This window comes from Platalea leucorodia, assembly GCF_965183815.1.
Source record: "Platalea leucorodia genome assembly, chromosome: Z".
Taxonomy (NCBI): Eukaryota; Metazoa; Chordata; class Aves; order Pelecaniformes; family Threskiornithidae; genus Platalea; species Platalea leucorodia.
Genome location: NC_138858.1, coordinates 37252833 through 37279908, shown reverse-complemented (window position 1 = coordinate 37279908; position 27076 = coordinate 37252833). Strand labels below are relative to the sequence as shown.

Genomic DNA, 27076 nt, shown 5'->3' with positions numbered 1-27076 from the left:
GCAATCTGGTAACAAAATGAAGAATTAAATTAGGTGCATGTTTAAACTTTAAATAAATAAATCCAATCATTTACTTCAACAGAAATATTTAAACTGAGTTTCTTTTGATCACATATTCTGTGAGACAGGCTTCAGCTGAAATGTTTTTTCCCTCCCAAAGCGATAATTTTTTCTTAGCTTGATTTTACAGTTTCAAAATTAATTATAAATAGCTTAAAAAAACCTAATAGATGCTCAATCCTAAACCAGTCTGTAACCAAAAATACGCTGCAGAGTCAGATTTGAGCAGTCCCATTAACTTTGGCTTTCCTATTCACTATTGCATCTGATTACAACAGAGACCATGGGGTTTTGAGTTCATCATCTCTGATCTTTACCAATCCTTTCAGCAGCCCACACACTTGAGCAAAAGCCTTGGCTCAAACTCTAAAACCACAGCTAAGTAAAAGTCATGACTTACATTTGCATAATTCTAATAAGGAAGATATTTTTGGTTTTCTAAGTAACACTATGCAGTTAGGAAGCATAATGATGGTACAGAGGATTTATATTCTTTAGCTCAGTTACCTATAAAATACCTATGAGTTCTACATGTGCATGCTGTACATTACTATAGATTCTGAGCCTGTCATTGAATCCACCAAGGAGGCAACTGCTTCCCCACTGTACAGCAACAGGAAATCTGTGGCGTCATGGAGTTAATAAGGCTTTCAATTTTTAGACTGCTTTAGACTGCCTTCGCTGCTGAACCAGTATCTTTCTCTTTTTAAGATTCAGCTCAAAAATTAACAAAGGATATCTCACATCCATCTCCAGAAGGTTGAACATGCTTGACTCAGCAATTTCTTTTGATTCATCAAATTTCTCCAGAGCTTGGCGAAGTTCTTCATCAGGGAGCTTGCCCTGTCTTTTCTTTTTGTAATCAAAATCGAGGCGTCGACCCTCCATTTTCTTTAGGTGGTGCTAAAAAACAAAAATGCAAACGCAGGCACAGAATAAAGGATGTTCCCCAACTCTCCTTATACTGCATTGGAATCAGGTAGTCCATGTACATTTGCAAGCATGTGCTGTTTGCTGTATATCAACCCTTCCCCAGCGGGGAGAAATACAGAACAAGGAAGTAGGTGGTTTTACATATCATTTAGGAAGCCTGGCACACTGCTGTCTAAAGGACAGAGCTTCAACATTAAAAAAGGCCAGACAGAATGGATAATTGCAATTGCCACCTGTATAAAAGATATGCCAGTTTGTAGCTTTTTAATTCTGATGCCAAATTACCTGAACACTACGGTTTTTCCCTAGATGTTTAAGAAAAAACTATTAAAAGCACAAGTTAGTACATTTTTGCCTGTGTAACAGTTCTCATAAACAAAGCAACACAGAAAATATTTTTATCATTTCCATCAGACCACCAAAGGATCTCAGTATTATCTTTTATTAAAGATTTTCTAGTTTGTTAGCTGACGTAACATTCATGTCAATCTGTTTAGCAGCTGCCACACCAAGCTGGCCAAAAGTTAATGCTACCAGCATGAGCATGAATACTTTAGGTGTTTACTTTCCCTCGGAAAAATCAATTTGTCATCTATTATGACATTTATAACTTTATCAACTTTGTAAATTATATCAAACTGTCTAAGACATCTTTCTTCCAGATATATTTAACAACATGAATGTCTTATTGAGCTCAGAAGAACAATTACTTATACAGATAAGCATTTGCTGAACTGGGAGGCACTTTTACTTCCACAATTATAAAATTAGGTTGTGTCCGTAGAAGTATGTGTGCAAACAGATTTTTCTCTGTAAATGCTGGCTGGTTCTTGGATTACTGATTACGTAATTCATGCAAGGAAACAGTGTTTGTGTTCAAAATTCCTGGGAATGTTTCAGACACAGTCTTCTTACAGACAAAAGAATAGTGCCTACAGAGGCAACTATCGAAACACCCTCACATGTCATACACTAAAACATTGAATGTAAACATCTGTTAATCTATTTTGTGAAATGAGCTTTCAAATGGTAGGATTAGAGTACTGTGTTTATGCCTGCATAAGCTTGACGATGCTACCATCAAAAAAATGCTAGAATTTTGATCTTTCCCTTTCTGAACCATCTACAAGAGAGACAGAACTGAAAAGTAAAACTCAAGCCAAAAGAAACTAAAATCAAATAATCTGCAAATCTGAAAGCCCATTTCAAACTACACAACTAACATAAATTTTGAACATATACGCAGTCTGCACATTTGGCATTATTAAAATGCCACATACCTGTATTTCTCTCAGATCTTTATCATGGAGATTCTGAAGTGGGTCAATGAAGTTTTGTTTCACTTCCATGTCTAAAGAGTCCTTGACCTCAGAAAGCTCCTTCATAGCTTCTCCCACATCTGCAAGTGCTGGTCCTGAAAGAAAAGATGTCCAGTTTATCTCAAAATAACTTAGTTCCAAATCACTGTAGAATGAAACTGAGTCATGGAAATTTCAGTTAACATTTCATTTTAAGTCTCAAGTTTAGGAAAGAAACAGAGTATGACGCACTATGTGAAAGGGCAACATGGATTTTACACTTCTGCAGCCCCCAGAGTTTATGCCTTGTAACACAGCTGAACTTGAGGATCCATGATGCGTCAAGACAGCCTCCTCCACAGCCCTTGTTGTCCATTCATTCCTCATTCTGGTGAAACAAACACGCTAGAAAAGAATTATCTGTATTTGGTCCAGTGCTGCCATCACCAGACACTAGACTGCATACAAAAATAGCTCTAATGCAAGTCTAGGTCTCCCTGTTTGTTTCAGTGAGACTAGTGACAGTATCAAATGTAAAAATTGTTAACAATTCCACTTCTTTTTTTATTGATGAAACATTTTTTTGATGAAACTATCGACTTCATACACTTACTCAAGTTCATAAACTTCAATAAAAATTAGCTGCCTTCTGAGATTTCCTCCAAGATTAACTCCAGGGCCACAAAAAATACCACTCTGGTTTACATCCTCTGGATAAAAACAAAAGCAGCAGCTCAAAAATACCCTCCTGGTTTGAGGTGTAGGTTGGTGGAAAAAAAAAAACAAACCACTTTCAAAGAATACAAAGTGTCTGAAAACTGAAAAATCTGAGAAATCAGAAGGACCTTTGTCTCCCAAGCAGGGGATGCCAGTAATGCACTGCAAAACCAGAGAGCCTGCCAGACCCGAATGAAAAGTGGCAAACAGCCATAATAGCTACTATTAGTTATGAATGTAAAAATAATTGCCATATCTATTCTGCTACATGCTACTGCAATCATCAGGGAATATACAGCAATTTGCACAAACTAAATTCTATTAGTTCTTCATTTTCCCTTTAAAAATGTGTTTGAAATTTAGCAATTGAGAGGCAACCAATTAAAAAAACAATTCAGTAGTCTTTAGCACAGATCAACCCACATCTGCCAAGCTAACTAGTAAATTATATAAAACAAACAAGAAATTACCTTTTCCATTGCAGATGTGTTTATGCCAGGTACAACATTTTATGAGGACTGAAATAGGAAACAGAATTTTCACCATCCTATTTGAGGGTCCTCTGTCTTGCCATATAAAAATGGCCACAGAGAAGCCCACACAAATAGGACAGAAAGACTAAGGACCCTGTCATGACTGTCATCTCTTTTAGTTAGACCTCTACTGTTGAAGAACACAATGTTAAGTCTCAGTTTAACATTTCTAACTCAGGCAGCTGTAAACTCATTTGGGGCTTGGAGGAAGGACCAGTTGACAGGTAAGACAGGAGTATTCACTAGTTCCTTAAAATGTGGAATTTGGTCAGAAAAAAAGGTCAAAGTCTATTAAAAATGTATTAGCCTTTATTCTTTGCCTATAATGAGGACAATAGCATTTATTATAAGGATTCTGAAGACAAAAGGTTTTTATTGTACACATGCATAGAGAATAATACCATTTCTGAACATGTACATCTGTCATCCCAACACATCCCCAGTAACATAATCTATGACAGAAAGCCTAAAGGCTATACAGATACGGGTTCAAACGGAAACAATTTGACTTTCATCCACAAGTCAAAAATATCTAGTCCGAATCTGCAAAAGATACTCAACAGGCCTAGACCGACCTTAAAGGAGAAGTCTGATGAAGCAGAACTCTGATGCTTCTTGCAGAAGTTCTTCCTTTATAAGAGTGCAACACTTTAATAATGAAAGTTCTATCAAATTTTACTACCATTTTTATTGCATTATAACAGAAAGGGAAGTAATCAAGTTACCGAAGTTGCATTCTTCTCCAAGTTCTCGGCCAAATTTCAGCATCGCATCTGCCAGCAAGGCTTCAGCCTGAGGGTAACCTGGTCCCTTTTCCTGGCCTCGAATTTTGGACATAGTGTTGATCATGCTGAGCTTAGCTCTGGAAGCTGAAGCAGGCAAGTGACAGCAGTTACAAACATGCAACAATTGGACTACACAGACAGGAATGCACTCTTTAAATTTATCATCTGAGCTACCGACAATGTATTTGAAGGACATTATCTAAGTTTAGGACTAAGCCCTGTTTTTCATCAATTATTTTTAGAGCAAAGGAATGAAATGTTGTTGGTCACTGACTTTTTTCTTCTGCTGGTAGGCCAGAGAGGAGGCTCTGTCCTGAACTTTAAGTCAAAGCTTCCCTTGAAATGACTTGGACATAAGAAAGCCCAGGAACACTCCCAAGATAGCATGTTTGACATGTGCTACAACTCAGGTAGAAAAATCTTGAAGCTGTCCCCAAATTCTTAATCTTAAAATCCTCGGTTACCAGATGGATAGCAGATAGAGCCAGCCTTCCTCTCAAGGAAAAGTCCAGACTAGGTATCCTCAAGATTAAACTGTGGTGCCCCACATTTTTTAAATGTTTCAAAGTTGTTCTGTTGTAGAATATTAAACAACACCTATGTCCCCAAACATGATGTCCAACAACCTTTGAAACACTTTTTGCTTTTTATGGGGATTTGGGGAAAGCCGTACTTCAATATGGTTTTCAACTGTACTTTAGCTCATGTTTTATTTCAGATACACAACTGCAGATCAGAAGAAAGCACACAATTGTCATAATTGATGAAAACAAAGACAGAAAACATAAAAGAACTGATTTGTTTGATGATGTGTTTTAGTGAATTTTTTGCAACTACAGAATGTGAATGGGCTGCAGAGAGTGAATTAATTAATGGCACTTGACTTCAAATTTTGCCAGCTGAATCCTATTGCCAGCAAAGCTGACTCAGTGAGTGTTTCTACCTACATTATTGTGTGTGCTACAGGAGGGCAGCTATGAATGCCTCTACCTTCCTCCTTGCAAAGGCTTGGCTTTGTTAGTTGCTCTTACGCATTAGTGTATATGTGTATATATATATGTATAAAATATGTTCTGTTTACAAAACATTAGTAGCTCACACTGTTGTGTGCTGATTTCATTGGTCAAAACTCAACCTTGCACACATTTCTGCAACGAAACAAAACATAAGCAGACTGGAGTCAACAAGTATTTTGCTCTTAATTTATTGTTGAAAGTGCATATCAAGAGATGGTTCCAGTTCCTGAATATGTTTCACTTTGTGGCATACAAATGTATGCACAGCCATAGACACAGACACAGGAAAATCAGGCGAGTGTCATAGTACTTATTTTGCCTGAGAAGCAGCTATGAAAGGATAACATATTTTTCACATATCATAATTATGTTTTTGTAAGCTTTCTCACTACCCTTGAGTGCCACCAGATCATGCTTTTCAGCATCTGAATTTCTTGATGCCTTCTGTTTCTACCCACTACAAAACTACAGTCAGCAGACTGGCTGACTGTTCAGTATAAGAAACTGCATTTTAATGAAGTGTCTGTCCTTTAAAAATGGCATCGAAATGATGGTAGCAATGGGAAAATACAGAAGCACAAAAGAAACTAAGACACAAACAAAATCAGGCAGAGGAATAGAGGCAGCAAGCTGCATTAAACCAGGAACAAATGGGAATATTTTCAGAAATAAAAGAAAAAAAAGTAAGAGGGAATATAAAAAAATGAAGTGGCTATATTCTGGACAGGCAGGTATGAGTAGAAAGCAAAAGGTACAGGAAAGAATGAAAGACATGAAAGGGCAATAAGGGAAGGGCAAGAAATAAATCATAAAGAGAAGAAAGGTAAGCATGAAAAATTAATGTTTCAACGATTCATCTAATCATTTAATAATGATTATGTTAGAATCCTTAGAATGATTTAGTAGGAAATCTTAGAATACATCCACCAGTGGTCTCACTCCACTTCTTTTAAAGTTGATTCCAGTAATTTCCATGGGAGCATAGGTAAGTTTGTGCTCAGTCAATCTCAAAATCCCATCCTGAGCCCCTTCATTTCTACTGCTTTATTGTGCTAGTGCCACGTACTTTCTTCTCTAAGTTATTCTTCAAACTGAGTGAGGACAGGCAGAGATGTACAAAACACCACATGGAAATGACCTGAATGCTTGATTCTTTTCCCAGTTGCACTCCCTCTCCTTTACATTGACTTTCATTGTGTCTCTAACGAGTCATCTTAATATTAAGTGTTAACAGAGCCGTAGCGAATCATAAGAATACTGCCAAAAGAGTTTGAAAGAAACTTCAGCAGTGGGTTCAATTGCTCATTTTTTGTACTTTCAATCTTGTTCATCCTGCACCTCTTTTTCTTGAAATTATGGTCATGTAGATCTGCATGGAAAGTCTTTGAGCATTCATCATGTTCAATTTTAGTTATTTTCAGCTGCCTTTAAGTTTTTTTCGTAATTAGGAAGTCTACAAAGCTATCTTTTTCATTTGCACTAACCTCAGCCCAACATCTCTTTCAATAAATTCACCTTTGTCTTTAATATCATTTTCCCTTTCCTTTCCTTTCCTTTCCTTTCCTTTCCTTTCCTTTCCTTTCCTTTCCTTTCCTTTCCTTTCCTTTCCCTTTCCTTTCCTTTCCTTTCCTTTCCTTTCCTTTCCTTTCCTTTCCTTTCCTTTCCTTTCCTTTCCTTTCCTTTCCTTTCCTTTCCTTTCCTTTCCTTTCCTTTCCTTTCCTTTCCTTTCCTTTCCTTTCCTTTCCTTTCCTTTCCTTTCCTTTCCTTTCCTTTCCTTTCCTTTCCTTTCCTTTCCTTTCCTTTCCTTTCCTTTCCTTTCCTTTCCTTTCCTTTCCTTTCCTTTCCTTTCCTTTCCTTTCCCCTTCCCTTCCCTTCCCTTCCCTTCCCTTCCCTTCCCTTCCCTTCCCTTCCCTTCCCTTCCCTTCCCTTCCCTTCCCTTCCCTTCCCTTCCCTTCCCCCTTTCCTCTCCCTTTTTCCTTCCAGCATTACTTAATTAACTGTTTAGTGAAGTTAGACAATGCTGCATACTTAATTTATTGATCCTTCAAAACAACATGAAGCCAATTGATCTCTAGCACTGCAGTACTATGTTATCCAAGCATATTGATGTTTTCAGTGCACATCTTACTTATCAAGGAATGTGTGCTACATCCCAAACCCTCTTCTCCCTACCAAACCCAGGTAAACTTTTAAAGAAAATCTTCTGTTAAATTTCCTTCCTCTTCCCAACATAATGTTTCTATTTTTTATGAAAATGAGAAAGCAAACAGGAAATACTGGAAATCAGCATTTTTGGTGTCCCAGGTAAATAGTAATACAGTTGTAGGGAGAAATTTAAAGAAGAAATTTTTTATTTTATTGAAAAAAAAGCAATCTTCCATGCAATTCTTCTCACTGTAGGAAGCCCTTTTGCAATTGGCATAAAACAATCTAAGATCAGGTGAGAGCTGAAAAGAGTCAGTCCTCTTCTTACTCCATCTGCTACTGTTGCCCAGCTGTGGAATGAATAACATGATCTCATTTGATATGCAAGAAAGTCAATCTTCCTCCTGTCTATTACAATTTTAATTTTCTGATCCTAGTTGCACATGGCACAAGCAGATGAAGGGATGTGTGGCTAGAGTATGGGAACTGCTCTTTCCTGCAGCACTGCAAACTTGTAGCAGCCTGAGGTGCTTGAAATCACACTCTTAGCTACTTCCAGAAATTTTACTCTCAGCCGTTGCTGTGAGCCTCTTTCATGATTCACAGAAATCATAATCACTCAGATGTGTCAGGAAGGCAGCCAGAAAAGCACTAAAGAGCCAAAGCTTATTACTGGGTCTGTATGATGTTGCACAACAGCAGCTTGACAGTAGTTAACAATTTTATCACTAGCCCCATAATGTTTGTCAATCCTGTTGCTTTTCCTGCAGAGTGCTTGTTGACGATGAGCAATGAAGCTGTGGACTCAAGCCATAAACAGTATTTCATCTGTTGACATAGAAACTGTTCTAGTCATCATTATTTTCTCTCTACCAGTTCTTGAACTTGTAAATATTATTCCTCTTTTTTTCCAGTCCACTAGCAGCATCATCAAATTATCCTCCTTTCCTCTGTGGTCTAACATAAAAATATCACCAATTAAGCTATACCAGCAACAGTCCTTCATCCTACCACGCTGGAGTTAAAATATTTCACACCGGTTCAAGTTTGTTTCCAGCTATTAGGAAAAAAATTCCTCACAGTGAATGAGTGAATTTGGTCTGTACTTCTATGAAACTCTAAGATACTTATGGTAGGTAGAGGGCCTCATTTTACCTTCACGCTAATTTTGCACAAGCATAACTCTGTTGACCCCATCAGTGAAGCTGGCATTGACTTATGTCTGTGCTCCTAGATCACTATAGAAATCTTCAAGTTCTTGAATGTAATTGTTTACTTGATTATAACAGCTCCACATCACCCCTCCTTGTGAGGATCCTTTGGCAAGAGAGGAGCATGCAGCTCTCCATCAGCTCAATCACAAAACCTTTATTTCATCTCCCCATGGAAACCAATCATTTATTTCTATTTTGAAAGTTCAATTTAGTCATCTCTGATTACATCTGTTTATCTGTCCTTTTCTCCAGTTCAGCATCAACAGCTCTTTCGCACCCTCCCTTTTGTAGTAACTCTAATGAGGATGGGAAATCACTAGAGGACCACATGAAATGTGTTGCTACATCTCTTCCTGTGCCCTGGGGGAAGTTTCTTCAGAACTTTGTCTTTCTTCCCATGGTCTGCAAGGACTGCCTGGTCGTTTTCCCTCACATAGGGTGAATGACTGGGACTGCAGAAGAAAGAGATGCCTCATGCAGACACCCTCACCATGCCTGGTCCTAATCCCTACCTGTGGGCTACTTGCTGGCCTCGACCTGTCCCCATACCCAGGGAAGTGCCTGATGACCAGGGCTGCTGCTGCCCCAGTGCCCCCTGGCTGCCCTGCTCCTAGATGGAGCAATGGGATGGGCCCTGGCTGCCAGGCCCTGCCCTGCTACCCCTGGGGAATCCACAGCCATCTCCAGCTCCCAGGGAGTACCCCATGCTCACAGTGCTGACACTCAGATGCCTGCAAGTAAATACAACTGGTTTCCAGGCATATGCTGCCTTTTTACCTAAAGCAAGAACACACAAAAGGAAAAGAAGCCTCCCAAAGCCAGTCTCCATTCCCCTTGACAGCCTAACCCAGAAGCCTGTACTCATCTCTGTCTTTTACTTCACGGTAACTTCACCAATTTTGTGTTAATCTTAACTGCACCAGTGAGGATGAGATCTGTGAGACCACATATTGGTGAGAAAGAGTATTTTCAAAAAGTGCTGCAAGTACTGTGAGACTGTGAAATTACATTACCTGGATTGGGCTGAAGATACTCTATTGTCTTTGCCATTATTTCCATAACTGCCCTGCTGGTAACATCCACTTTCTAAAGGACAGAGAGTTAAACAAAAAGAAACATGAAAAAAAGGTGTTAGACCAAAGGAAGATCTTTTTCTCTCTTATTTTTGGTCTTATAAATTCTTTTAAGTCTTCTTATAATTTTATTTTTGTGTCCCTGAGAACAGCCCTGGTACCAGAATGGTGATAATACCTGGAAAACTACCAAAACATGAGTCCACCATTTCAGTTTAGAGCAGATCCATTCTCAAGTGAGGCCATTAGTACAGAGTACCTCAGGGTGTGCTAGGAATTTGATATGGCTCATTGCACCGTGCTGATACTTTACATCACCTTGGGAAGCATCCACAACAGGGAAAACTTTTTGATAGAATGGTCACTGAAAACTAGTTTAAGAATTAGCCATCTTTGATCACCTAATAACTGTCAAAATGAGGGGAAAGCAGATGTCAATCAAAACCAACCACCAATGATAAAATGGGCTGTCTGCCTCTTTCAGGGTGAGGTCTGGTAAAACTGGGGTAAGGAAGAGTAGGTATCACTCAGTTTCCAATTTAAAGAAACCTATCAGCATGGACACACTTACCATTTATTTCCCTTGGCTGCCTCCATGAAGAAGTATTTTATATTTAGGAGCTTAAAATACTTAGAACTGAATAGCATTAGTTTCTTCTACTGTAACAGGAACTCTTGCTTTCTTAAGAAGTACACCGCATCAGCTTCCTAAGCTGCATATAGCAAACTATGCAACTAGTCTCCCTCTCAGAATCAGGCCTCAAAGAAAAAAATGCTGTTTTGGCAGATTTGGGGATCCCCATAACCTGTCCTGTACTCTGCATTTATGAGGACACATTGCATTTCTCTGCAGGGTAGCTTGTGTCCCACAGAGTGAACTCCTTTACCATAATGGCAAGTTCCTATTTTAAAAAATAACACCTGAGATAGATTGTTTGCAGCATGCTGTGACTGACCTCCTTCCTGTTTCCTGTTGCCACTGCCATCTGCCAGGTCTTGCTCTATGCTTTACACAAACAAGCAGAAGAGGTCTGCCTGCCCTGGCTGAGTACGTAGCTGAACTGCCTGGTAGGGAGCACAGAAATGGCTAGAAGGCTGCAGAGGAAGAGTGGGGCTGAGGGAACAGAAGGCTGGGGATAGGCAGAAGGAGCATGTCCACTGCCTGTAGAAAAGCTGGCAAGGGACACAGGCCCAGGTGGGGAGTGTGGAGGCAACTGATGAGTTTACTCCATTCTCTTCTCAACTCTCAGTGCACTTATCTCGTGGGCTGCCAAGCCATGCTGCCCACAAGCACTGTGTGGAACTCACCCCTGGCTGTTGCAATGTCCTATTTTCCACTCTAAACCTTGCATCAGTTTTATGAATCTTTGTTAACATCTTCCAGTTCGGGCAGCAGTGCCTATACTTGCGGCACATTCAAAGGGACGCTGGGTGGAATGAGAGACACAAACTCTGCAGTACATTCGCTGTAAGAAGTACAAAGAACATGCCCTTCTCCTTTATTTTCCATCCAAGTTTTTTTCCCCATCTCACTATACAAATGTACAGATAAATAGCTTCTGTTTCTTTTGATCAGAGTTATGTATCAGCTACGTACCCTACAAATCACCTTACAAGATTCGATAGTACCTTTCAAAGTTGAAGCCAGAAAAACCCCTGCCCCTACTGATCCTTCCAGCTGAAATATTATCACCATCACAAACAGCTGTGGCTTTTTTCTTTTTTTTCCCCCCTCCATAGAAACACCCACTGCCAGCCTCACCAAGCAGTCTGTTGGGGGCTTAGCCCCAGCTACCCAAGGCACTTTGCCAGTGGAGGCTGCCTAACAGGATCTCTGAATGTATGAATGAATATTCCAGTGCGCTGTCAGCCCTCTTCAGCAGACAGCTCTTGCTCCTCCTGACAGATGCTCAAGGAGCTGAGAATTACAGGCACCCTTTGCCATTGAAATGACCATCTTTTAGACAGACTTTCTCTGTTGTAATATCTTAGTTAGTGATAGCCTTGGCTGCAGTGATCACAACATCATGAAGTTTGCTGAGCATGCTGAAGGTTAGTACTAAGACAAAGGTTTTCGATTTTAGAGGAGCAAACTTCAGCTCACTCAGAGGTCAGTTGGGAGGGATTCTGTGGGAAGCTTCTGTGGAGGATAAAGGAGCCAGTGAGTGCTGGGATTTTTTCAAGAACGTTCTCCTGGAAGGTCAAAACCAGTTCATCCCCTTTAAAGGTAAGTGAAGTAGGTGGAGCAAGAGACCCCCTTGGCTTAACTGTGAGTTTCTGAGTCTTCTCAAAACCAAAAGAGAAGCATACCAGATATAGAAAAGCAGACAAATACCCTTTGAGAACTACGAGGGCCTTGCCAAGGTGTGCAGAGATGCAGTTAGAACAGTAAAAGCTCAGCTTGAATTGAAACTGGCCAGAGATGTCAAAAACTACAAGAAAGGGTTCTTCAGGTACATAGGCAACAAGCAGAAACAGAAGGAAAATATTGCCCCGCCGTTAAACAGGAGTGACAGGGAGTCACAAGAGGTATGCTGCCTTCCAGGAGCTAAGGTTCGAGACGTGGCTGAGAGGGTGCCACAACTCATCAAGAAAATGGATTACTATCCATTGTTACTATTTCATGTAGGCATGAACAACACTGAAAGCCGAAACCTGGGTAAAATCAAGGAAGACTTTCAAGCCCTGGGGGTACAAGTGAAAAACATTGGTGCCCAGGTTATCTTTTCCTCCATTTTGCCGGTTTGAGGGAAGGGGGTAGCCAGAAATAGGCACATAATGCATATCAACTCCTGTCTACATGGCTGGTGCCGTCGTGAGGGTTTTGGCTTTTACGACAATGAGGCATTCTTCGATGACTGTAACACGCTAGGGAGGGATGAATCCACCTGTCTAGAAGGGGCAAGGGAATCTTCAGCAACAGGCTGGCAAACTTGGTGAGGCAGGCTTTAAACTGAAGGACTTGGGGGGTGGACTCCAAAACAGAAATGCTCGTGCTGCCATATCCAGCTGGGGAGTAAGTCAGGCCAGCCAGAGCGGCAACAGGTGTTCCTTAGCTGTCTCCCAATATGTGTACCAGAGGAGCAACCACCTCAAGTGTATATATACAAATGCGCACAGTCTGGGAAACAAACAGGAGGAACTGGAGCTCCGTGCTCAGTCAGAAGGTTATGATATCAGAGGAGTAACTGAGACATGGCGGGACAACTCACATGACTGGGGAATCGCGATGGACGGTTACAGGCTATTTTGCAAAGACAGGCAGGGAAAAAGAGGTGGAGGAGCTGCACTCTATATTAAGGAAAACCTTGAATGTATCGAAGCCAACTACGGTGATTGTGAGTGCTCTATTGAATGCCTCTGGGTTAAAATCAGAGGGGTTGTCTCCAAGGAGGACCTTACAGTGGGCATCTGCTACCGACGCCCAAACCACAACGATAAAGCCGATGAAGCAATATTTGGGACACTAAGGCAAGCTTCTGGTCAACAGAACCTGGTTCTCATGGGCGACTTCAGCTACCGAGATGTTTGCTGGAAGAACAATACAGCAGCTCGCATGTCATCCATCAGATTCCTGGAACGCACAGAGGACTGCTTCCTCTTACAAATGTTAGATGTGCCAGCCAGGAAGGAGGCACTACTGGACATGCTATTCACGAACAAAGAAAACCTGCTTTGTAGTATCTCGGTCAGTAACAACCTCGGCTGCAGTGATCACAATGTTGTGGAGTTCGGGATCTGGCTGAGCATGCTGAAGGTTAGCCCCAAGACAAGGGTTCTAGATTTTAGAAGAGCAAACTTCAACTTGCTCAGAGGTCAGTTGGGAGGGATTCCGTGGGAAGCTTCCATGGAGGATAAAGGAGCCAGTGAGTGCTGGGAGTTCTTCAAGAATGCTCTCTTGGAAGCACAAAAGCAGTTTATCCCCTGTAAAAGAAAAGGAAGTAAGCGGAGCAAGAGGCCCCCTTGGCTCAACCACAAGCTCCTGGCTCTGCTTAAAACCAGAAGAGATGCGTACCAGAGATGGAGCAGTGGAAGATTGTCCACTGAGAACTACGAGGGCATTGCCAGAGTGTGCAGAGATGCAGTTAGAAAGGCAAAAGCTCAACTTGAACTGGAACTGGCCAGAGACATCAAAAATAACAAGAAAGGGTTCTTCCGGTATGTAAGTTGCAAGCAGAAACAGAAGGAAAACATAGGCCCACTGTTAAACAGTAGAGGTGAATTAGTCACCAACAATGCTGAAAAGGCAGCGGTTCTCAACGCTTTCTTCACCTCTGTCTTTACCAACGCTGTTGGATCCCAGGTGTTGGGAACAAAAATCCAAGAGGATTCAAACATAGACCCACCATCAGTGATGAAGGAGTTAGTATGTGAATTATTACAGGAGCTTGACTCCTACAAATCGATGGGTCCTGACGCCATCCACCCGAGGGTGTTGAGAGAGCTGGCTGATGTCATTGCGGGGCCACTCTCTATAATCTTCAAGAAGTCGTGGAGATCGGGGGCTGTCCCAGAAGACTGGAGGAAGGCAAATGTTACCCCCATCTACAAGAAGGGATCAAGGGAGGATCCGGGTAATTATAGGCCCATCGGTCTTACTTCAATCCCCGGGAAAGTCATGGAATGGATCTTCCTGGGGGCCATCACGAGTCAAATGAAGCATGTGACTGGGAAAAGCCAACATGGCTTCACAAAAGGCAGATCGTGCCTGACAGATCTAGTGGCCGCCTATGATAAAGTGACCTGCTTGGTTGACATGGGGCGAGCGGTCGATGTTGTCTACTTGGACTTCTCCAAGGCCTTCAATACAGTTACCCACGGCCTCCTCCTGGAGAAACTGATGTGTTATGGCCTGGACAAGTGGTCTGTGCAGTGGGTGAGGAATTGGCTGACAGGCCGCACCCAAAGGGTGGTGGTAAATGGCTCTTTTTCAAACTGGCAACCCGTCACAAGTGGGGTCCCCCAGGGATCGATATTGGGCCCAATGCTATTCAATATCTTCATAAGCGATCTGGATAATGGGATCAAGTGTAGCCTGATGAACTTCGCAGATGACACCAAACTGAGTGGGGAAGTAGACACTCTGGAAGGGAGAGCCACCCTGCAGGAAGATCTGGATAGGCTGGAAGAGTGGGCTAACAAGAACCTTATGAAGTTCAGCAGGGCCAAGTGTAAGGTCTTGCACTTGGGAAAACATAATCCAGGAGTGCAGCACAGGCTGGGATCCACCTGGCTAGAGCGCAGCTCCATGGAGAGGGACCTGGGGGTCCTGGTGAACAGGAAGCTCAATATGAGTGAACAGTGTGCTGCTGTGGCAAAGAAAGCCAACAGGGTGCTGTGTTGCATCAACAAGGGCATCACCAGCAGAGATAAAGAAGTCATTATCCCACTCTACTCAGCGCTTGTCAGGGCACACCTGGAATACTGTGTACACTTCTGGTCCCTGTTATACAAAAAAGATGTGGACAGGCTGGAGGAGGTCCAGAGAAGGGCCACAAAGATGATCAAAGGACTGGGAAGCCTGCCATATGAGGAAAGGCTGAGAGAACTGGGTTTGTTCAGCCTTGAGGAAAGAAGGCTTAGGGGAGACCTCATCACCATGTACCAGTGTTTAAAGGGTGGCTACAAAGAAGATGGAGACTCCCTTTTTACAAGGAGTCACATGGAAAAGATGAGGCGTAACGGGTACAAGTTACTCTTGGGGAGATTCCGATTGGACACAAGAAGAAAATTTTTCACAATGAGCACAATCATCCATTGCAATAACCTCTGCAGGGAAGTGGTGGATTCCCCAACACTGGACACTTCTAAGATTCATCTGGACAGGGTGCTGGGCCATCTTGTCTGGACCGTGCTTTTGCCAAGAAAGGCTGGACCAGATGATCCTTGAGGTCCCTTCCAACCTGGTATTCTATCTTTTTATGATTCTATGATCCTTTTCAGAGATCCTCTGCAATGGTTTAACTGAAACTAATTTGTAGCTGACATCAGCCTCAATCTCTGAATGAAATCTTGGCATTATAAAGAGTTCCATATATTATGTATGCCTTGGTTAGAAAACAAAAAGAAATAAGAAACAGAAAAAAAGTGTTTCAAAATTATTCGAGTGATTCAGGGACAAAAGCTTTGCAATTCCTGTCCTAGAAAGGAAAGATGAATGATAATAATGAATATACGCATCTGTATTTAGACTTACCCTTTCCATTTCTTTGAAGTCATCATCTAGCTTTGTTCCTTCTGCACCTCCTACTTTTTCACTCACTTTCTGCAGTTAAAAAAAGAACAACAAACAGATTTAGTAATAACTGAAAAATCTAGCCACTGTATTTCCTAGGGAAATGTTTTTTTTTTCTGTAAGTTGGTACAACATTCAGACACTCTTTCTGAAAAATTTATTTCAAACACACTTTAACTTAAGTTAAACAATCAGAAAATAATATATTACTGCTTAAGTCTCAGAGACCCAATCTTCTGCTTGTGTCAGAAGTACATACTATCATGTCTTTGCAAGATCACACCTCTATTTCTCTGTTGAATTAATGTCTCTATCTTGGAACTTATCAAGCAATTAATCAACAATGACAGATCTGTATTCAGTAGACATAAATATCTATGGTCGTGTGTGCTGATGAAGAAGGTGACTTGATAGAATGAACTGGGAAAGGAATCAAGAAAGTAAAAAATTTCTCATCAGAGCTGAAAAATGGCCCCAGCTGCTTTGTCCAGTGTTTATCAATGCAACATCAAGGGTAATAATCATGCCTAAGCACAGAGCAAGAAGAAGCTCCCAAGGCCTGACTCTAGTCACCCAGAAGGCAACAGGCACCCATGCCAGAGAACTTTCAGAAACATAGTACTCAAGCCACAACCAGGCCTTCACAATTAAAAATCATGTTTATAAATAACAGTGATAGATAGATACAAAAAACCCTACATTCACACCATGCAAGAGCTTGAGGTTCACATGAGTTATAAATAAAACACCCAGCTGATAGATATATTAGAAAGAATGAAAGGGAACTTTGGTGTCAAGTCTTTAGCAAATACTCTGTTTTTTTATAAAATACACAGTTTGAAAAATAATCAGAAAATTATTTTGTGCTACCATTTCATTTCCTGGATTCAGTGGAACACATTGAACTGAGTTTCCCTTTACTGTCAGTAAAAGTGACAGTAACAGATTTGAATGCCAACTGCTATGCAGCAGCATTCAGAATGGGTTTTAGCAATTGCATTGTCAGTCACAAAGTGTTTTAGTGGTGTAATTCCACAACCAACTCAGGTGCATATGATCCAGGGAATGTACCAATCTAAACACCAACCTAAACTAAACACGATTTGATTTTACAAACTTTCCTAGGTGCCTCTGAATCATCTTTAGGCTGTTTTAACTAAGTGTAACTACTGATTTCAGTAAAGTGACTTCTGCAATAAACAAGGAGAAATGAGATAAAAATTGCCCTTTTTTTCCTCTTGGTTTCAACCACTGCATTAAGTCTTCTGTAGCTTTCTTTTAGCATAAAGAGAAGCAAGACCCACAGTCAATCACTCACATTCCCATTAATAAAATCCAGACAATTGATTAATTTCAAATTCACTGCAGTTCACTCCAACAAAGCTGCAAGTGCAGCATGGCCAAGCACTTAGTAATGCAGGCTATAATTATCTGTGCAATAGGAAATGGCTATCAGCTCTGTTTGTTTTCTGTCAGATCCTTGCAAATTAGTAGCCAAAATGGTGCATTAATGAGACATCAATACTATGAAACATCTTGAAAAAACCAAAGAAGTTTACTTATGCCTTCTTTCCTATACAGAAGAGATGTGCAGACACTCTGTCATTAATCTGAATGCAGATGTGCATTCATTTGTGTGGTCTGTATTACTGAACTTGTGCCTTACAGAGATTAGTGAAATGCCACAAAAAATCATAGATTTCAGACTCAGTGCCGTTAGGAAAAATTCTGCAGTGCACAAGGGACAGATTCGATGTCCCAAAAGGTGCTATTTATTTGCAGTTTCTGTGAAAAATGGTAACAAACGAAGCATAAAAGACCAGAAGCTTTCTTCACCCATCCATGAATGAATCTTCTGTGAATGGACTTCCTACTACAGATGATATGGCAAAATATTCACAGGAGCTTTCTACCACAAAGATTTTAGGTCCCTGAAAACAACAGTATGCAAATATGCTAGTACTTAAATATTCCAAACAGATTTTGAATAACTGAAGTTCAACTCTAAGGATACAAAGTATCAAAGGTAATTAATGTTGCAGCCCTTTTTAGCTGTAGTTTTCCTTTTCATCACTTTGAGGTATTTTCATAGTTGATGAGGATTTGCAAAGACATGGCATATCATCCCCACAGATGCCCAAAAGATCCCACCTCACATCTACAAACCATAGCAATTGCTCCTTCCCTTCATATTCATCATTACTCTAGCTGAGGAATGTATGACACTCTTAATAGTGCAGCTCTGTAGTCTGGTTGAGTGGTCACTGCTAAGTTAAAAAGGCAGGTCATCCCTCTCTTCTACACATGCTTTCCATTTTTGGTCATTTTGTCAATATTAGCCTCACTATTACCATAATGAGTCACTCATTTAAGGTGACTAACAAAATTATGTACCAAGCAGAAAATTCATTTGTAAGGGTCTGGATCAAGTACTCTTACAGACCATGGAGGTGAGTCAAAGGAAAGAGATGAGCTGTGAAGTCTTCAGCCCTTCTTGAGATGGGTGACTCTTCTTTCGGGGTAGTTACATCATAGGCCCTGAAGGAAGCACCTTCACCTCCATTATTCACACAGAAATCTGATTTGGAAAAGCACTGACAGACTACAGGAAAAGAGCAGCTGAACCAAAATCCCACTTGAAAATTTAAATACTTTTTTTTTCCTTGAAGGCCACAGCCCCTCAGTAATCAGAGATGAGAACTAAAATTAAGGATTCAAATTTAAGAAAAAAACCTAAAAATTAAACCCTCAAAAGTTCTTGCCCCTTAGGGCTGAACGGGGGAAATCTACTCAGAAGAGGATATTAAGCCCCTTTTTCAAGGCCATAATCTAAAGCGGTCAGGTAGGAGCAGTGGGCCCAAGAAAGGCAGCTTAAGCATTTGCAAAAGAGCCCACATCTATGTCATCACTGTATTGACTAAGTTTAGAGATATTCTTCAGCCCGTTTATATCCATCCTCCAAATCAACTGTTAAAGCATTTCATTAAGGCTACCGCTCCACCATTCTCTAAGATTGTCATATTTGATTATCATAGGTCATGAAGCTATGCCAGCTTATATCAGCTGAGAATATGCTCTCGTGCTAAAGATTCAGAAGCAGTCAGAAACATCTCCAGGTAACAGCTACAGCTAGCCAGAAACCAAAAGTCTCCTTTGCCATGTCATTTGAGTCGACATTTCAACATTTTGGTTCTTGCTTTACAACAGGATGAAAATTAAGCCCTTTAAGTTGTCTTTAATAACGCTAATACTACATCTCCTCCTAGCCCATCATATGGAAGAATCAAGACCTCATCTGATACCACAGCCAACATTATTTAGTTATTTTGTGATTGTGCCTTCTTTTTCTAATATTGATTACTTATTCCATCTTGCCTCCCAAAAGCCTTTACAATAAAATTATCATTAAAATAGCAAGATATTTTCGTGAAAAATAACATACCAACATTTTTTTGGGTGGAGGAAAAAATGTCATGAAAACATTTTTGTGCATCAAAAATATACAGACCTTTTCTACACCTAACAATGTCATGTTTTACAGTCAGGATCTCCATATTTTATATGACTGAAAAAAAAGTGCTATGCGCCTTAGAGCAAACTCCAATTTTATAAAGATCCTGTTTCCACTCAGGCAGAATATTAACTTAAGATCTGCTGGTCAGAATGGTTTCAATAGGGACAACAAAAGCAGCATGAATCCACCCACTTAGGGGAAAAAATAAACTTGTTTTTTTCCTGGCAGATAGTATTAAAAACGCATTTTTTTTGTAAATGCTGACAGATCTGGAATATAAACCATAGTGATAGGAGTGTGGTTTGGTAGATGGATTTCATATGAAACAACAAAACTTATTAGGTCTTAGTTATAGAGCCATTTGTTCTATTTTTCATATAGCTGTGCGATTAACTTTTTTTTTATATTACTGTGTCATGATGCGGCATGTCACACAGGAAAAAAAAATGCTTGTGCAGCTACTATGGATATGCTGAAAATTCCAGTTGCCTTTTATAGAATACACTGATGATCACTTGTACAATATCCCATACAGCAGTCCTCTAATGATGATATGAATCTGACACTGTCATCTCTCACTACTCACAAGATGATATTAATGTAAATCAAATGAGAATTCCATGAGAATTACATTCTTCAGTACTATGACACTGCATTGTACTAGGGTGCCTTCTGAACAATTCACAGTTCAAACAACTGCTACCAGAAAGCCTTGCACAGCATGGTATGTCACTACCCAAACCTGAAAATGCAGCAAGATCAGCATTAAACTACAATAGTAGTTACCTGAATCTGCAGCTCTATTAATTTCATGAAATACTACTTCGGCAGCATGTATAGAAAGCAGCTTTGCTTCTACACAGGAGAAAACCAGCTTTCAACAGATTACCACTACAATACACTGCCTAAGATGCAAATTGAATGACCTGTTTGCAAAGCAGTCACACCACAGTAAAACTGAAAAAGTAACAGTCTCCTTATGGCAGGCATTCATAACTCCAAATACAGAGCACGGCAACATTTTTGCTCACAGCACACGGCAAACTGTGATCTACTGCTTTATACCTTTTATCATTACCGTCATCCTAGACTGGGTTTCCCATTTGGGTATTTTGGATATCGTCCTACCACAATGCTTCTATCTACCACATAGTTCAGTTTCCATGGCATAACTTATCTACCCCTAAAAGGAAGGCTCTTGACACTATAGTCCTATCAAATTGCCACACAGCAGACCAAGTGGTAGGAACAAAAATTTTATTAATATGAAAGCTACAGAAAACAGTAATGAATGGAGCTTACAAATTCATGATGGAGAAAAATACTGCTCTGTGTAGTTCATGCTTGTTAAATGCAAGTCACCCTATTGACTTCTCTTTCCTGATTGCTTAGTATCGGTTCCACAGGTTTCTATAGTTCTTCCATGCAGTTTTTGCCTTTTTGACTTTTGCCTGTCACTATAAGGGTTCGTGTTCTGGAAGCACAGTGACAGACGTATCTTCAGGTTTGTTAAAGATTTTCAAACAGGCTTTAAAATGCTGGGATGCTTTGTTAGCTTTGCAAACACAAGGAAGACATAGCTGGCTTGCAAAAGAAAGTCGTGAGAAATACACATTTTAATGGGAAGAAGTCTGTCATTTTAATGGGAAGAAGTCTGTGTACACACAGTGAAGGTTTGCCAACACTGTAGCCTTTTCAGAAGGAGAAAACATTTGAAAGAGAACATTTATAAAAAGCACAGTCTCTAATCAAGATTTTTTTTTTTTTTTTAATTCTGTCATTTCACATGCTACAGTAAGACAAAACTGCCACTTGCAGGCTAATTTTTCTGTCTGTTTGATTCTGCAGTTTGGCATTTAAGGTACCAGAATTTGTTACCACAGAAAACGTGACATCTGTAATTCAAATTTATGGTCGTGGCCCTGCTTCTCTGCAGATAATGAAGCATACTTGCTTGTGGCAAATCACATTCTCAGCAATAACAGTAAGCAAGAGAAGAGATTTTCTGGTGATTTCAGATAAATTAGAATAGGGACTAAAAGAAAAACCCCACCTCAAAAGCATACGTAAATTAGCTGTATTTTAGACGACTTCTTCTCCAACTGACATCAGCATATGAAAGAAAAGAAGGAACTTTTCTGGATTAGTCTGTAGATACCTTATCTTCACAAAAAATAAGAGGCAGTAGAAAATATCTACTGCCTGTAGATATCCTGTACTGGAAAGGAAATTAACATCTGATTTCAACTGAGGTAGAGTGATCCTGCTAAAGCTTTTCCATAACAGCCATCTAGATGAGGGAAGCCCTGATTTACAAGCCAAGTGATCCAATATCATTAGTCTTGGAAAGCTTCAGGAAACTCAACAGATGTGATAAATCTCACCAGAAGCCAGAAGTGTCTCATTAGCCTTATACTTACATTGCACTCATTTGTTAGAGAAACTGAGCAAAATCCACACTTTCATTAAGCACAAAAGATTTCACAAGACAGGAAAGCTTATCATCCTCTCCCTTGCATTTAAAATTATTTGAATTTTATTCTATTTGTCTTTTAATTTGTAAACACCTTGTGCAAAATAGGGACTGTCAGTAGGACATAGCATGAGAATGTAGAACGAGCCACTTTAGTAGCAAAATGAAAACAGGATCACAACTTAACATACATTTAAGACACAGTAATGCCCATTTACATTTCATTAGTAAATTTCTGTTCTTCAACTGTGATGGCTACAAGGACAGTCCACAATGCCAGCTGGAGCTCATCAGCAGAAGATCCTTCCCTTGCAGAACTGAGGAGCACAATGACTCTACTGCTACCACAGAGGCTGTAAGGGGTCATGAGGACAGCATGAAAGGCAAAAGGGAAAAAATGAGAGACCCGAGAATCTCCAGGGAACTTCATTGTTTATCTCCTCTTTGCTCTGAGACTTTGATCATGCCACTGAAGCTTTGCTTTCTCCTTGGCAAAATGAAGAAATACACTTGCCTACCACATGGGAAAATTGTGAGCATTAATTTGCACCTGCTACTGCTTGCCATCAGGAGCATATCTAACAGAAATGTTCATGAGGTAGTTAAGATAAGCATCTGCCAGACAAGTCTGAGATGATCTTTTCCTTTTCCCTTCTGTCACTCAGCAGATATATTTAATCAGGAAATAATACACTCCCTCCCCTGATAGCACTGAAATAACTTTCCTGCTGCTAGAAACGCTGGCCTGTTCCACCACACCACCACACCAGCCACAGGCTGGGTAGGTTTATCTTCCCTTAAAAGTTCCCTTGACCCTGCTGTTGGGTGCAGAATGTCAACAATAAAGTGCACTATTCGAAGATCAGGAAGTGAACTGAATTTTGGAAACTCAAGAAGAAAAGGGAAGGCTATGACTGGACTCCAAAAGGCTTCCCTTCATCTCCCACAGAGCACCTTTTAAGTACCCTTTACACACATACAATAGCTTGGCCTTTCTAGTCATCACAGCTGCTAGCAGTAGGGCCCAGAGGCCTGTTAAGAGATTCACTAACAGTCTGAAGGCAGGTCAGAAAGCCAAGGAAATTGGCTATAGATGTGACATACATAAGACACAGGAATTGGCAATGCTAAAGACAAGCCATTGCTAAAGCTTGTGAAATGAAGGAAATTCTTCTGGGATAGGATCTCCAGTAACACCAGTGATAGTCTAGAGCAAAAGCAAAACGGCTTTAGTGAAATAGTGGAACTATTTCTCTCCAAGAAGGATAAAAAGGGATCAGGATCCCAACCTCCAGCATTGTTGCAGTGTAAGAAATATGCATTGTGAACCTGCCCTGTGTTCTTACTCTCCTCACTTAGAATCAATACCCAGTTTGCCTTTTTTTTCCATTTTCAGCTAAAGCTGTCAAAGGGGAGGGAAGAGGGTGTCTGGATCCATCCTTTCTTTGACCAATCTGATTTAGCATTTTGCTTTCTGACTGCTAGCAAGGACCACACTGCAGAATTCCTGCAACTCCAGCATCACGGGGGGAATCATTCACATTCATCACTAGCGCACAATATGAAAGTATGCCGCAAGCTGCTGCACTGACAGGAGTTACTGCAGAGCCTCTGCTGCAATGCCACTGCATTACATTGGAGCCTGTCTACTGGTAAATGAAATAAAGCAGGGTGAGAATCAGGGAAGAACTGCTGAGGAAGTGCTGGTGTAGTAGTGGCCTACGTTGCATCTAGGTATGGAAAGTCCCTGCATAGAGGCACCCACCAGGACAGATGAGATAAGTACCACCCTAGGGCAGACATAATTTAAATCAATATTATGCATTCCAGTGACAGAGGTGTGCTGACAGGTGAGACACTGCAGTGCATCCACAATAACCAAGAGAATCCATTTCACACATTTAAACTTATTACTGAAGTTTTGCATGTTTACCAAACGCACACTTTAGGAGGTCGGTTCTCTGCAGAGTTTAAGTTCAGACAGAAAGCTGGTCACAACCCCAGCACCTTTGCAGTTTAGAGGGCCCTCAGGAGCTGGCAAAGAGAGGCTGGCAAAAGCTCAAAAGCTGTCAGAGAGATGAGGACAGTCAGAACACTGTGTGCTTTTTTAACACTCTCTGTTCCCAGCAGGCCACCAGTATGAGAAACAGAGAAGAAATTGGCATTAAAAAGGTGCCTGTATTAGCTAGAAGATGTGCCAATCCGTGCTTTTTTTGCAGTACAGAAAAGGAGCAAAGAATCTATTCCCATTCGTTATCTATTCCCACATGGTATTTCTGCTTCAGATTACAACAGTGCCATGACCCAGTCCCTTTAGGGGACCTGTGGGCAATAAAATGCTCACAAGTTTTTTACTCTTGTGCAGGGATCTGGATTCAGACCCACAATCCTTATGAGCTCTCCACACAGCAGTAGTGAGAGCCCTGCCCTACACTGCACTGCCACAGAGAAAGAGGACATCTGTGCTCTATTTCCCAGAGTGCCAAAAAATTCGGTAGCCGCCTGAGTGTTTCTTCAATGCAAGTGGCTCACTCAGCTGGGTGGTGATAAGGAAACTCTGGGGGAAGGGCAAAACTAATACAAGAACACTAACAGTTTTGGGGGGTCTCAGATTTCTTGCCTAGAGAGGTGCACAGCACCAGCTTTCTCATCTGGAATGCTATCAGTTGCCAGCTCCTGACCTATCATGCTCTGTTACTATAAATAAATAATGTTTTTTATTTTAGAAGGACAGTGTAAACCATGAAATTACACATTCATTCAAACTTTCATACTTCTCTCATGCCTCCAAAGCAACTTTTATGAAGTTTTAAGGGGAAGATGCTTCCTCTGGATAGACAGAATTGCAGCTTTAAATGTTATTGCTGCACTTTCAGGCAGGTGAGCTGTGGGTCTTAAAACCATATACAGAGGTGTATGACAGTACACAGAGCAAAAAAGAGGGAAAGAGAACACAAAGCATGTATCCATCAAGCTAGCATCCTAGTCTGGAGCTGAGGTACAGCATGCTTATGGATCACGATCCATCTTATCTCAACTCCATACCTTAACACATAGTTGCTCCATCCACATAGCTTCTAAGTTCAACAGGAACAATGATGCCTTCTTTCCCACTGCTTCACTGCGCACATGCATACCTCACCACATAGCAAACCCAATCTGGGTACAGGTGACAGGTGGCTTAAACCAGCCAATGGTTTCTTAAACCACATCACCAGACTGCCTGAGCTCACCTACTCCATTTCAGCACAAAACTCTGCTTTCTGCAGCAGTGGTTTAAGCTGCGAGCTGGGAGGCAGAGTTCACACCTACTCCTCATGAAGAATAACGTCTTGGCTACTGATCCAGCTAACTTATGTGCACTAAATGTCAACTTTGAAAAACACTAGAGTATTTCACATGCAAGCATAGCAGGTGAAGAGTGCTAGGGCACAGTCTACACCTTGCTAAGATCTCCACGAAACATGGAGTCCAAATATCTGATCAGAATTAAGCAAGCAGTGACGCATACTGTTGATTAGTAAAGCTAACTCTACTACATACGACTTTGTTAGGCAAATCAACTACTCATTTTCACAGAGTAATAAAGCTTTGGGTGTGCTGTAGTTTCTTTCTCTCAGTACAGGAATGAAATAATGTTTAGCAGAAATAAACAGGACGTACTCAGGCCAAAAAAAAAGGGGGGGGGGGGCAAAATAACAGCATGAGAAATTTACAGCAATTAAATCCCATGTAAGACATATTTTATAACTCTACATAATGTATACCAGTCTACATGCCTTCTGCTGGGTGAAAGTCAGCCTAGTCCTTAACATCTGGAAATGTGAAAATGCCGGCAACATTCAGAAGCTGCTAGAGGCCAAGAGAATAAAACATGGCTTAAATATGATTCATCACTTTAACAGCTGTACAAACTGCGCTATTGTGAACTTGTCCCTTCTACATTTGAAAGTGCATTTGCTGGAATCTGTCAGTGAATTAATTGTTATCTGCCAAAGACAAGACATTAAGGGAGTGTGTGAGGCAAAGCATGTCTATAAGCTGTTACTGGTACTGATGTACATTTTATTTCTGGTGTTCCTATTGCCACAATGTCTAAAAGTTGCAAGCTGTACAGCACAACAAAGTGCCAGTCCAAACTATTCATGTATTTTCTTATGCTGTTGGCAGTGCTGATAATTTATTAACTACAAGCAGAGCAATTCAAAGCCATCTACCACTTTCAGTTTTATAGTAGTATATTTAGAAATTGCTGAGATCTGCTTTAAGCTTTAACTTTTTTACATAAGCATTAGATAAATTAAGCTGAATGCCCTTTCCTTAAATTCATGTCCTGTGTGTCACTCTCACTGTGTAAGAGTAATATGTGCCAAAACACTGGCCTGTTATCAGGAGCAGGAGAGCAGTACAGTACAACAGTAACGCTCAGGCAAGCTCTGGGTATTTCTGGGGTGACGCCCTTGATTCACTATGGTGGTGTGCCTTTTTGTTCTTCTGAGATGTACGCAAATCAAAAAGGAGAAGAGAAAGGGGACTGGATGAGTTCGGACTGGATGAAATATATCCAGATATAAGAAAAAAATAATGGACGGCACCACTTAGCCTGATACTGTACTGTGTATGAGCACGCTGCACAGTGCAATGGTCAGGAGCAGATGCAGCTTTGCTTCTGGAGCTGCAGCAAGGTCAGCAAGGGGATTCTGTCAGAGTCCCTGGTGGGGAGGAGGAGCAGCCCCTTCCCACCAAAATGAATGCCTAGCCACAGCGCTAGGGGATTAATATTTAAATTTGAAGATGATAATTTTCCTCCTTTCACCACTGTGTGTTATCAGCTACCAGTGACAAAGGACATTTTAAAATGTAAGCGAACAAAACTTGCAAAAACAAACAAGACACCCAAGTCAGCTCTGACCTAAACACTACTGCAATTCACCAGCAGGACCCCTGAAGTCCAGGCAGTTACACAAACATACCTGCATTAAGCAAAAGCAGAGCTGAGCCTGCTGCTCTCTGATACTTACTTGGAAATTCTAAGAGGTACCGAAGAAATGAGAAAAATGACCCAAAAGTCCCCCGGAAA

The 27076-nt window shown here is 40.8% G+C and overlaps 1 protein-coding gene across 1 annotated transcript in view; it reads right to left on the bottom strand.

Annotated features, from left to right (window-relative positions):
* SH3GL2 (SH3 domain containing GRB2 like 2, endophilin A1) overlaps positions 1-27076 on the bottom strand; it is a gene marked incomplete at both ends in the record, with an annotated part of 103610 nt that overhangs the window by 7599 nt on the left and 68935 nt on the right. Inside the window, 5 exons of the mRNA XM_082337588.1 lie at positions 805-963; positions 2274-2407; positions 4267-4410; positions 9715-9787; positions 15971-16039. Of these exons, the coding sequence (XP_082193714.1) occupies positions 805-963; positions 2274-2407; positions 4267-4410; positions 9715-9787; positions 15971-16039 (579 nt within the window). The remainder of the gene's footprint in view (positions 1-804; positions 964-2273; positions 2408-4266; positions 4411-9714; positions 9788-15970; positions 16040-27076) is intronic.